Here is a 13,643-nt window from a genome sequence, read left to right as displayed (position 1 = left end):
GTTTGCAAGCAAACAATGTTATGTACTCAATGACGAATTTTTAATAATAAATTTTTGTGTGGAATTCAGCATTTGAAAAATTCGGTGTTACTATAGATACTATATTGAAAACAATGTCATAATCGAATAAGAAAATCACATTGTACGTAATCGAAATATCTTATTTACGATATTTTGCTGAAACTTAACTGTGCAGTTTATCAAAAAAACCAACTCGTCCCTTGCCATTGTTTACAGCCGATGTTTTCAATTAGTGTCTTTTGGAATTCATATACCAACATAATTACGAAAAATGGTTCTAATGGCTCTGAGCACTATGGGACTTAACTTCTAAGGTCATCAGTCCCCTAGAACTTAGAACTACTTAAACCTAACTAGCCTAAGGACATCACACACATCCATGCCCGAAGCAGGATTCGAACCTGCGACCGTAGCGGTTGCGCGGTTCCAGACTGTAGCGCCTAGAACCGCTCGGCCACTCCGGCCGGCCAACATCATTACAATTTAAACTTTTGCAATGGGTTGTATCTGACGTTTGACGTACAACAACTTAGAAGCGGACTTGGCCATACATGTACTGAACTTGGGGAAGAGTGGTCATTGCTGGAATCGTGATGCTAAGATTTTGTTACCTAAAGATAGTCTAGTTGATCGAAACTGTGTAGCACAATAAAGAGATGTACTAAAGCGAGTATTTTGCTATTATCTAGGAACAACGTTTTTACTCACATGGGAAGAGGTGTAAAAGCTGATGATGATAAAGACGATAGTCGCGAGGAGTTTCATGTTGATCTCTGTACGGGAGAGGTGAGAATCGTCAGCTGGACAGACGCGCACTGATGTCCACGCGTGCCGGTCGGCTATTGTTATAGCCGCGAGAACGCCGGCTCTTATCTCCCGCTTCCAAATCTGGCGGACACGCTCGAGCTATCAGATGGAGTGACGCCGGACGGCCCGTGCAGCTCGGTGAGCCAGTTACACAAGAGCGGAGGCGCGCGGCTGCTCCGCCTGCATCCGTCCCGCGACCCGCACTACGCGACACCAGCCCGGCCCGCTCGCCGGAAACCCCCTGGCCGCTGTCCGACGTCAGGCGCCTCGCGGCAGCCTTGCGCAAACCTTGGCACCTTAACCTTAACAGCGCTTAGCGGAAACAGTGCCCGCGCTGGCTATAGGCACGCTTCGTGCCGGCGCGGCGGAATAAATTAAGGTAATCACCCGCTCAGTGTTGTGAACCGGTTCGAGGACTTTTAGGTTGTTATGTTTGTGGATTTCACGTCAGCTATTCTCAGATAACGCCATCACGGCAGTAGCACTTCACTGACTGATACACTACCGGCCATTAAAATTGCTACACCAAGAAGAAAAATCGGATGAAAAACGGGTATTCATCACACAAATATATTGTACTAGAACTGACATGTGTTTACATTTTCACGCGATTTCTGTGCATAGATCCTGAGAAATCAGTACCCTGAACAACCACCTCTAGCCGTAATAACAGCCTTCATACGCCTGGGCACTGAGTCAAACAGAGCTTGGATGGCGTGTACAGGAACAGCTGCCCATGCAACTTCAACACGATACAACAGTTCATCAAGAGTAGTGACTGGCGTATTGTGACCAGCCAGTTGCTCGGCCACCATGGAGCACACGTTTTCAATTGGTGATAGATCTGGGGAATCTGCTGGCCAGGGCAGCAGTCGAACATTATCTGTATCCAGAAAGGCTCGTACAGGACCTGCAACATGCGGTCGTGCATTATCCTGCTGAATGTAGGATTTCGCAGGGATCGAATGAAGGGTAGAGCCGCGGGTCGTAACGCATCTGAAATGTAGCGTCCACTGCTCAAAGCACCGTCAATGCGAACAAGTTACACGATTCCAATATGCGTTCACCGCCATGTCGCCAAACACGGATGCGACCATCATGATGCTGTAAACAGAACCTGGATTCATCCGAAAAAATAACGTGCACCCAGGTTCGTCGTTGACTACACCATCGCAGGCGCTCCTGTCTGTGATGCAGAGTCAAGGGTAACCGTAGCCAAGGTCTCCGAGCTGATAGTCCATGCTGTGCAAACGTCGTCGTACTGTTCGTGCAGATGGTTGTTGTCTTGCAAACGTCCCCATCTGTTCACTCAGGGATCGAGACGTGGCTGCACGATCCGTTACAGCCATGCAGATAAGATGGCTGTCATCTCGAATGCTAGTGATACAAGGCCGTTGGGATCCAGCACGGCGTTCCGTATTACCTTCCTGAAGCCACCGATTGCATATTCTGCTAACAGTCATTGCATCTCGACCAACGCGAGCAGCAATGTCGCGATACGATAAACCGCAATCGCGATATGTTACAATCCTACTTTCATCAAAGTCGGAAACGTGATGGTACGCATTTCTCCTCCTTACACGAGGCATCAGAACAGCGTTTCACTAGGCAACGCCGATCAACTGCTGTTTGTGTATGAAGAATCGGTTGAAAACCTACTTCATGTCAGCACGTTGTAGGTTCGCCACCGACGCAAACCTTGCGTGAATGCTCTGAAAAGCTAATCATTTGCATATCACAGTATCTTCTTCCTGTCGGTTAAATTTCGCGTCTGTAGCACGACATCTTCGTGGTGGAGCAATTTTAATGGCCAGTAGTGTACATTCATTTACTGTGCTGGAGCATAAGTTTTTAGAGTTTTCCCGTAAGTTTAATAAACACAACAGATGCTGCAGCCATTAATAATACATATATTCCCCTTCACTATTTACAACGTTCTGCCAACGCTGGGGCTAACTTTGCGAGTCCGCGACCGTAGAAATCGTGTGGTTTCGAGGCGAAGAACTCGTCGAGCCAGGTTCTGAGTGTATTGTCCATCCGGAAAACAAGTTCCTAGGGGGCTGTTCGATAGGGAGCGGAAAAGGCGAAAATCTGAGAGCACAAGATGAGGTAAATAAAATGGGTGCGGTGACTTCACAACCCAACTCCTGTCTAGTGTTTTCTGTGCGTCTAGCAGAATGTGGGCGGCCTTTATCGAGCAGTAGCATCTCTTCACTCAGTCTTCCTGGTCTTGCTCTTCGACTTCGTCTGCAAGACGAATGGCTCTAAGCACTGTGGGACTTAACATCTGAGGTCATCAGTCCCCTAAACTTAGAACTACTTAAACCTAACTAACCTAAGGACATCACACATCCATGCCTGAGGCAGGATTCGAACCTGCGACCATAGCAGCCGCTGGGACGGGGACTGAAGCGCCTAGAACCGCTCGGTCTGCAGGTGTCTCAGCTATTGTCAATAAATGTCAGCAGAGCTGGGTACACCTCGAGGAAGCAGTTCGTGGTACACCACACTGTCGATGTTCCACCAGATGCATAACGTTTCCTTTCGCGGATGCGCGCAGGTGTTTGCACGGGGTGTAACTGGTTTCTTTCAACTCAACCAGTTCTTTCTTTTCCTTATGTTATTATAAAGACACCCTTTCTCGTTATCAGTAACGATACAGGACACGAAATAATTGATGGCGAGCAACCAGAGATGCACATATGGCCAGCCGCTGTTTTTTGAAATTTTGGCTTACAGCATGTGGTACCTCCGATTTTTTAACCTTTCTCATTGCATGCAAAAGTCGCACGTTGCTGGAATGCTCACAGTTCACACATGTGCCAGTTCTCGAGCACATTGACTTTGTTTATAATGGATTAATGCGTTTAAACGATCTTCATCAAACCCTGAAGGTCCCTCTTAAAGCGGAGAGTCTCTAATGTCAAAATGATCCTCCGAAAAACGAGAAAACCATTTTGTCCAATGACATTATCCCCATATAAGGCGCAATTGTTTCTGTCTGCCTTTGCTTGTGTCAACCCTTTACAAAACTCAAAAGAAGAATATTTCGGAAACGTTCCAATTTCTCCACTTGGCACGCCACTTTCTAGGGTCCACACCTCCACTCACTACCTTCAAGTGACGAACTGACAATATGTAAACTCAAATAGCAACAGTGAAATACAATTTAAAAAATGGTAATTATTAAATAAACCCATAGCAACCAGCACATCAACAAGCAAAACAAAAACGCTACTAAGTTATACACCAACCTAATACATAGCCTTTGCCCAATACTGATAATATTATTCTGCTACTGAATGAATAGGTTTTAAGGCCCCGTCGACAATGAGGTCATAAGAGACGAAGCAGAAGCTTGTATGAGGGAAGGAAGAGGAACGTAGTCTGTCGTGCCATTTAGATAGGAAACAAACCGGGGTTTGATGAAACGTGGGAAATTTAACTCTTGGAGCCTGACTGCGATTTGAACCACCGTTATCCTGCATGCGAGTCCAGTGATTTACCATTAGGTCATCTCCTTAGGTTTATAAACTCGAATTCCATCTTCTTTCCAGCTCTATAATACTGCTGTTATCATCCTGTGAAATACTATGTAGTGTCTTTATTCTTGTCGTGTTCATCAGTCCGAATCTCCGTCTCTAATGACATCGATATCTACGGGACATTAAAAAGAAATCTTTCTTCCTTTCGTCCCTCAGTTCAAAGACTGGTTCCACCCAGCTCACGATGCTAGCCTATCGCTTGCAAGCCTCTTGACCTGTGCATAACTACCGCAGCTACATCTGTTTCGACCTGCTTACTGTGCCAAGCCTGGGTCCTCAACAGCTCTTATCACCCCACCCTCCCTTTACCTACACACACAAACACACACACACACACACACACACACACACAAAGGTATCCCTCAAAATGTATTCGAAAAGAGAATGCTCTTGCATTGTGCCTCCGAAAGCTAATGTTTTGTGAGGTGGGATGCATCACAAAGCTCTTAGCAGGAGTAGAAAACTGTCATGTGAGAAACGATATTTAGGTCATGTTTAAGTAAAACTCTCCATTGGACCAGGATCTGTTCTTTTACCTAAAGACTGTGTTTCACGGCTAAGTTAGGTGCAGATGTCTTCGCGGGAGAGCTGGGACGATTGGCGACGTCCGACTATGATAATACGTAACACAATGCGACGAATGACATGCAATGGACAGCAAGAATAATCGGACTTCGTATTTGAAGACATTTTTACTGCAGGTTTGACTTCAGAATGCGCAGATATGCATAAAATATCGCGATGACGGTGCGTGATCGACGCATCACCAGACTAATTGCTTTCCAATGTAATTAAGCTGCTAAAACATGAAACAGATCTTTATAAATGTTTAGTAATGATTAAGGTACTTTCACACCGAGACAACAACATTTTCAGACTTAAAAATGGCTCTGAGCACTATGGGACTTAACATCTGAGGTCATCAGTCTCCTAGAACTTAGAACTACTTAAACCTAACTAACCTAAGGACATCACACACATCCATGCCCGAGGCAGGATTCGAACCTACGAATGTAGCGGTCGCGCGGTTCCAGACTGAAGCGCCTAGAACCCCTCGGCCACGCCGGCTGGCTTTTAAATATGATCATTATTATTCTGAAGTACGTAGAGTGACAACGGAAAAAGTGGGTCCAGAGAAGGACGTCACGTGGGTTCGTTTCTTTTCTAATAAATAAGGATCGAAATTTTTCAGTCGATTTTAGGATACATAGGTCAAATATACACATTTTGTCAATCATAGTGGCTCATTCACTGACAAGATTAATTTATTACAACACACATTTGCTTCCATTATCAAATTTACAATTCGTTGATGCCTCGGAGAGTGTCCTGCAAACCGAAATCTTCTTTTACTCAAGTTGTACTATAAATTCCGTTTTCCCTCAATTCGATTCAATACCTTATCATTTCTTACCCGATCTACCGATCTCATCTCTAGCATTCTTCTGTAGCACCAAATTTCAAAAGCTATTTTCTTTTTCTCTAGATTGCCTATCTACCATGTTTTACTTCCGCACTATCCTACACTCCGAATACCTCTTCCAAACACTTAAATTTTGCCTGCCGGTGTGGTCGAGCGGTTCTGGGCGCTTCAGTCTGGAGCCGCGCGACCGCTACGGTGGCAGGTTCGAATCCTGCCTCGGGCCTGGATGTGTGTGATGTCCTTAGGTTAGTTAGGTTTAAGTAGTTCTAAGTTCTCGGGGACTGATGACCTCAGATGTTAACGCCCATAGTGCTCAGAGCCATTTTGAACTTAAATTTTATTAAATATTAGTATATTACTCCCTTTCAGAAACCCTTTTCTTTCTACAGCCGCTGTGTATTTTATATGCTAACTATTTCGGCCGTAGTCACTTATTTGTTCCCCAATTAGCAAAACTCATCTACCTCTTTGGATGTCTCATTTCGTAATCTAATTCTCTTAGCAGCGCCCTATTTAATTCGACTACGTTCAATTACCCTTGTTTTACTTTTATTCATGGTCTTGGTCTTTTTTAGATACTATCCATTCCGTTCAACTGCTCTTATTAGTCTTTAGCCATTTCTGAGACAGTTACAATGTCGTCGGCCAAACGTTAAATTTTTATTTCTTTTCCGTGAATTCAGGATGCTCAGTGTACAAACTGAATAACATATGGGATATGCTACAATCCTGTCTCACTCCCTCCTCAACTATCGTCTGCTTTTCATGTCCTTCGACTCTTATTACTGTAGTCTGGTTTCAGTACAAGTTGCAAGTCACTTGCAGCGTCACGATGAGATACCTCGTAGCGGTAATAGCGCAAACTAAATTTCCGCCTAACGTGCTCCGCAAGGTTTCCTCCTGCACGGGAAACCTCTCCCACTAAAAACACTCTCTCTGAAATTCAAGCATTCTCTCCACACTCAGCTAACACAAGAACTAGACAGTAACACAACTAACAGCTGCAACGCACACGCAACACTACTGTCCCAAACTACCACTGCAGATCCACGGAGCACGTGCGGGCGCGGCGTGTGGTGCCACCCTGCTACATTCAAATTTTTCAAGTCCACGTTGTCAAATGCTTTTTCTAAATCTACAAATGCTACAAACGTAGGTTTTCCTTTCTTCAACCTTTGTTCTGAGATAACTCGTACAGTCAGTATTGCTTCACGTGTTCCTATATTTCTCCGGAATTCAAGCCAATCTTCCATATAGTCGTCCTCTACTAGTTTTTCAATTCTTCTGTAAATAATTCGTGTCAGTATTTTGCAACAACAACTAATTAAACTCATGTTTTGGTGGTATTCGTAACTGTCAGCATTTGTCTTCTCTGGAAGTGAAATTATTACGAACTTCTTTAAGTCTGACGCTATTTCGCCTGTCTCATATATCTTGCGCGTCAGGTGAAATAATTTTGTGCTTGCATAGGATATTCGAACTGTTTACGATTGAGGGTCGTATGAGACTTGTCGCAACCAACTATTAAGGTGGAAAAACTGTACTAGCAATACGAGATAAAGCAGTAACAAGTTGTTCACAGTTCGATTCATCATTGCCAGTAACGACAAGCAGACGCATCATTGGATAATCGTTGCCTGTGGCAAGGTGTTCAGAAATAAAAGCATCGCTAGGTACCACAGTCAAACTCAAAGCAGTGTTGTTGGCCTTTAATGTGTTGCTACCAGGGAAGTAATTAATTCATAAATGGATCCAAAATATCCAAGATCGCCATTGTTTCACAGAAGCTCGAAATTTATCAAGGATTTCAGTGCATGATGCTCTTAGTAGTTTCCACAATGAAATTCAGTCTCGAAATCTGACAGAAATTCCGAAGAAATCTGGTCGTGTGTGAAGTACACCAGCAGCAAAACACAAGCAATTGCTTCACTGCGCGATAGCAGTGGTACAGTGGTTGTTGTTGTTTTCTTCAGTCCTGAGACTGGTTTGATGCAGCACTCCATGCTACTCTATCCTGTGCAAGCTTCTTCATCTCCCAGTACTTACTGCAGCCTACATCCTTCTGAATCTGCTTAGTGTATTCATCTCTTGGTCTCCCTCTACGATTTTTACCCTCCACGCTGCCCTCCAATGCTAAACTTGTGATCCCTTGACGCCTGAGAACATGTCCTGCCAACCGATCCCTTCTTCTTGTCAAGTTGTGCCATAAACTCCACTTCTCCCCAATTCTATTCAATACCTCCTCATTAGTTACGTGATCTACCCATCTATTCTTCAGCATTCTTCTGTAGCACCACATTTCAAAAGCTTCTATTTTCTTCTTGTCCAAAGGTACAGTGGTAATGTTACCAATTATAACGGAGTTACTGAACACGGTTTTCTGAAATACTTAACTGAAAAGACGTAGTAAATATTCGAGAATCCGAGTCAAGAGCGCTGTCAACATGAGCTGCTAAAAAGCAAATATTTTCGGTGATGCGAAGCAAATTAAATCAATAAACGAAAATCTTCAGGTGCAGACTATACCACATCACTGGCATCAATTTTCAGTAAGATCTTGGAACATACAATATGTTCTAATATTATAAAATACCTCGAAGAAAACACATAGTCAGCACGGATTCAAAAAACATCGTTCTTGTGAAACATAACCGGCGCTTTATTCACATGAAATGGTGACTGCTATCAACATAGGATCTCAAATTGATTTCCAGAAAGTTTTGACATCCTTCTAATCAGATTGCGTATCTGTGGATTGCCGTTTCAGTTGTGCAACTGGGTAGGTGCTTTCTTATTAGAAAGGACACAGTTCACAGGTATTCACAGGAATTCGTCGATTGAAACAGAGCTTTTATCTTGTGTTCCCGAAGTGTGATAGGCGATCATCTGGTTCTAACCTACAGTATATAAAAAAGTTGGAAGACAATGTGAACAACCTACTCAAATTGTTTGCGGAATCGAAATGAAAAGGCTCGTCGCACTGCGAACTGTCGTTCTCGACCCCCAAATGTGGGGCAATCAACGTCCCAAGGGGAGGAGTAGTTTCATTTACGCCCTTTAAGCCACCACCTGAGGCCTTTTCATTTAGATTCTGAGCGACGGTATGTCTGAAATGTTTTTTCTTGTCCACCCATAAGGAAACCGAGAGATTTCAACGCTGGGCGTCTCAGTTCTGACCTACGTCACAAGAGGCTTCAAAAGAAGAGGTGAAATGTGGGCAAGGGGAGCTGTGACGATCTTCCCATTGTGTGACAAGTCCAGGGTTTCTTTTTTTTTCGCGTGTGTCGACACCTTGCTGTCTGAAGCGTCTTCGTGTACGAAAATGATGTTGCAGGGCGTCACGCTTTTGCATCATAACAGAGGAAGTTTGTAGGCACTTTTGAGCCAAATTTCACACTTACGCCGGCCGAAGTTGCCGTGCGGTTAAAGGCGCTGCAGTCTGGAACCGCAAGACCGCTACGGTCGCAGGTTCGAATCCTGCCTCGGGCATGGATGTTTGTGATGTCCTTAGGTTAGTTAGGTTTAACTAGTTCTAAGTTATAGGGGACTAATGACCTCATCAGTTGAGTCCCATAGTGCTCAGAGCCATTTGAACCATTTTTTTTTCACACTTACGTGACGAAATAGAAGATAATTACCGTGTTTCGTAAAAGAGATCCTCAAATTCTGTTGCGCGGTGTAGATACCTAGCGATTACAATTACGAACAATTTAAACTGGAATCATTGCACAGAAAATGTTGCGGAGAAGGCGAACGAAGGACTACGTTTTATCGGCAGAACACTTAGATGATGCAAAAATATTGCCTCAAGGGATGGCCTACACTATGCTTGTCCGTCCTCTGCTAGAGTGCTGCTGCGAGGTGTGGGATGCGTAACAGATATTATTGACGGAGAACACAGAAAAAAGTCAGGGAAGAGCAGCTCGTTTCGTATTATCGTGAAGTAGAGAGGTCATGGATGTGATACGCAAGCTGGAATGGCAATCGTTGAAACATAAGCGTTTTCCGTTACGACGAGATCTTTTCACGAAAGTTCAGTGACCCACTTTCACCTACGAAAGCGAAAATATTTTGTTGATTCCCACCTACATAGCGAAAAACGACTATCTTAATGAAATGAGAGAAATCTGAGCTCGCACGGGAAGATTCAGGTGTTGTTTTTCACTCGTACTAGCCGAGGGTAGAACGGTCGAGCCTGAACGAGGTCGTGCGAGAAGCCTGCCAAGCACGTAATTGTGAACTGCCCAGTCGTTATGTAAACGTTGATAATGCTCTAATCTGACTATCGGTACCTGTAATATGCTGCATGGGTCAGACTGTGTGCGCCTGGGGCTGTTTTATCTGCATATTAATTACAATGGTCGCCAAGTCCCTGCTAGGCGATGCCTGCGTTTGCTAAAATTGTAATACTGTTTGACAGGTTTTTTCTTAAGCCCGGTCCACACGCAACGATCTGTCTGCGCAGACATCGGCGCAGATGTCTGTACATGCAAAAGATCGCTGCAAATGTGGTGTGTTCACACGACACAAACCCCAATCTACTCCTCGCCCGCCATCTGTCGGTGTAGAAAAGAAATATCAGTGGCAAGCGACTACGCTCCCCGTAAACGTCAAAAATTTAATTCAGTTATTTTGAAACATATAAATGGAGGAAGTTCTGTTGTGGCCTGTGTTCGCAACTTGTGCTGCAAGAAACATTCAGAGCAACCGCAGGAAACAGAGAAAGCGGTCAAAATGGTGTAGACAGTGGCTGCTACAGCGAAAGCAGTTTTCTCACGTAAATTTACTGCGAGAGTTGCAGGGCGAACCTAACAACTGGCGAAATTATTTGCGGATGGATGCCGAAACTTATAATTATCTCTTAAAGCTTGTAACCCCTCATATTAAGAGAAAAAATACTTATATGAGAAGGGCAATTTCTCCTCATGAACGGCTGGCGGTAACGTTGACACTCCAATTTCATCTTCAATTGTACTCCTGCTTGGTCTTGGCGTTTCTTGATCACTAAGAAAGCCAAGCAGATCTAAATACCGTAACGTTGGCGGGTATACTTGATCTACTCCTTCCTACACCAGATCTTCTAGCTCTCTGAACTTTGGGTAACTCTTTTCGGTAAACAGTTCGCAACGAATTAATTTTTTATTACTGTTTCTCTGTTTGCCGAAGCGTCAACTGCCCGCAATTTTTCAATTAGAGCATTGTATGCTGCTGTCTTTGCCGCGCGTGATTAGCCGAGCGGTCTAGGGCGCTGCAGTCATGGACTGTGCGGCTGGTTCCGGAGGAGGTTCGAGTCCTCCCTCGGGCATGGGTGTGTGTGTTTGTCCTTAGGATAATTTAGGTTCATTAGTGTGTAAGCTTAGGGACTGATGACCTTAGCAGTTAAGTCCCATAGGATTTCACACACATTTGACCATTTGGCTGCCGTCTTTTTGTCTCGGTCACTATATTCTTTACTTTTAATCTTCCACAAACATGGGTGGTTTCTATATATTTCAATGAATTCACTTACAAACTCTCGAGAACACTGACGAGTACAGCCATTTATTGCCCTGTGCGCACAAATACAAACACTAGACTGAGCAAACAGCTGTTTCGCGCCAGATTTGCGGCTATCTCCTGCCCACACGCTCCAACTTGTCTGCGCAGATGTGGTTTGAACCCACAGATTTGAGAGGTTTCGCTCAAACCTCCAACTCCAACTTCCAGGTCTGCACACACCTCAGGTTGGTGCAAATCTTCTGTCCACACGCAACGATCTGTCTGCGCAGATGTGATGTGCGCAGACATTTGCGCAGACAGATCGTTGCGTGTGGACGGGCCTTTACCTTCGAGTTGGCCAACTGGGACCACGTAACAACTACAATTCATTGTCTTTCTTTGTTATTTCCTATTTTCTCAGTACTCCAACTTCTCTACATTTACGTCTTCATACACTCTCCGCAAGCTACTGTACGGTGCGTGGTGGAGGGTAGCCTATACCATTACTACTAATTTCCTTTCCTGTTCAACTCGCAAATAGAGAGAGAGAGAGGGGGGGGGGGGGAGGGGGCGCTCGCTGGCTGATGGGAGCGGCTGTAAATGGGAAATGCCTCTGCAGTCGCACCCATCAGCCACCGCGCCGAGTGTCAACTTTATTTGCGCAGCAATATATGCCTGCGTACCGTGACGACACCTGGAAGCCTATCTAATGGTTCAAATGGTTCTGAGCACTATGGGACTCAACTTCTGAGGTCATCAGTCCCCTAGAACTTAGAACTACTTAAACCTAACTAACCTAAGGACATCACACACATCCATGCCCGAGGCAGGATTCGAACCTGCGACCGTAGCGGTCGCGTGGTTCCAGACTGTAGCTCCTAGAACCACTCGGCCACTCCGGCCGGCCCTATCTAATGTATGACGCGATTTATTCAACTGATATGAATGTATTGTGGACCGAGAAAATAATACCTGTCGGATTTGAAAATTTTTGTGACAAATATTGTAAGTATATTCCATTAATCTCAGAGATAAAGAATACGATATTTCAGTACGTTCCATGGAAGCATTGTATGAGCTTTAAAGTTACAGTATATTGTTAACTGAAAGTATCTTATGTTTCCTCTCAAAAATACTTCTCCCTCCACGTGAAATTTATTTAAAGGTAATAATATTGCTGTCGATTGCCCATCTGGCTTCAAATGTTTCGGTGGCGCTGAGTCCGCCATTACGTGTACTAAAGAATATTTCAGTGTTTGCGAGCTTCACTCGCAAAACAAAATAATCCCAAATGTTTTTATGAATTCTTACAGTCAGTTTTCAATATTAAAGTTAGTTAATTTTTTGATTACGAAACTTATTCAGAGATTTAACACCGCCATGCTTAGGTGAGGCTTCACCTCTGGTTTAAAATATTTTTAGTTAATTCAAAGGATTAAAAACTAAATCAATTCTTAAAAGGATAAAGTTAAAGAAATTCTTTATAATTATTTCAATAATACGCAGGTGTTTGTACCATTCTTTCTTTCGGTGTAACATTAGATTAATTTCCTGAGAAAAGAAATCCTTTCATGCTCTATATTATCGCTGGGTTAGTTGCAGGTTACATTACGTTGTCATTTGTTGAAAGAGGGCGTAACGTTTTCATTATTAATAAATAACTTTTTGCCTGCGTATTGAGATTACGTTACGCTAATTATATTTAAGACACATTTACTCGCGCTCAAAATATACGTGGCGTTCCAAAAACAATATTCAGAGTTTAAACTACTACGTTACATTATCATTAGTGAGCGCGTATTTCAAACCACACGTAGCAATCTGCACTGACTTAACATGGTCTGATATTTTATGAAATTGATTTTACTGATGTGACAAACCCTTAATTATGGGGGCCTTACCTTTTACGTATGGACATACAGACCGTTGCCGACACATTTCATATGGAGATAGCTTTACTGACTGAAGTTTGTTTATTGTCCTTCTGAGGAAGACTGGTTGAAATTCATGGAAACCATGGTAAAAATTAACTAAATATCATCATTTATTGCAACTGGTTGGCTATCTATTAAACCTGCTACTCTGTAACAGTTGCTGTAGCGCAACCATGTTCAAAATATTGCATGTTTGCTAAGTCAAATGTTGTTAACGAACATTAGTTGAAAAAAAATTGAAATTTGTGTAAGATCTTTTGGGACCAAACGGCGGAGGTCAACGGTCCCTAAACTTACACACTACTTAATCTGATTTACATTAACTTACGCTAAGGACAACACTCACACCCATGCCCCAGGAAGGATTAGAACCTCCGACGGGGGGAGCCGCACGAACCGTGACAGGACGCTCAAGACCGCGCGGCCACCCCGCGT

The 13,643-nt window shown here is 43.7% G+C and overlaps 1 protein-coding gene across 1 annotated transcript in view; it reads right to left on the bottom strand.

Annotated features, from left to right (window-relative positions):
- The window catches only part of LOC126095146 (acetylcholinesterase-like), a 118,439-nt gene extending 117,402 nt beyond the window's left edge, over window positions 1-1,037 (bottom strand). The window contains exon 1 of the mRNA XM_049909866.1: window positions 730-1,037. Coding sequence (XP_049765823.1) covers window positions 730-786 — 57 coding nt within the window. The 5' untranslated portion in view covers window positions 787-1,037. The remainder of the gene's footprint in view (window positions 1-729) is intronic.
- Window positions 1,038-13,643: the final 12,606 nt, after the last annotated feature.

The sequence above is a fragment of the Schistocerca cancellata genome, chromosome 8 (assembly GCF_023864275.1).
Source record: "Schistocerca cancellata isolate TAMUIC-IGC-003103 chromosome 8, iqSchCanc2.1, whole genome shotgun sequence".
Taxonomy (NCBI): domain Eukaryota; kingdom Metazoa; phylum Arthropoda; class Insecta; order Orthoptera; family Acrididae; genus Schistocerca; species Schistocerca cancellata.
The sequence above is the reverse complement of the archived record's forward strand: the minus strand, read 5'-3'. Positions and strand labels throughout refer to the sequence as shown.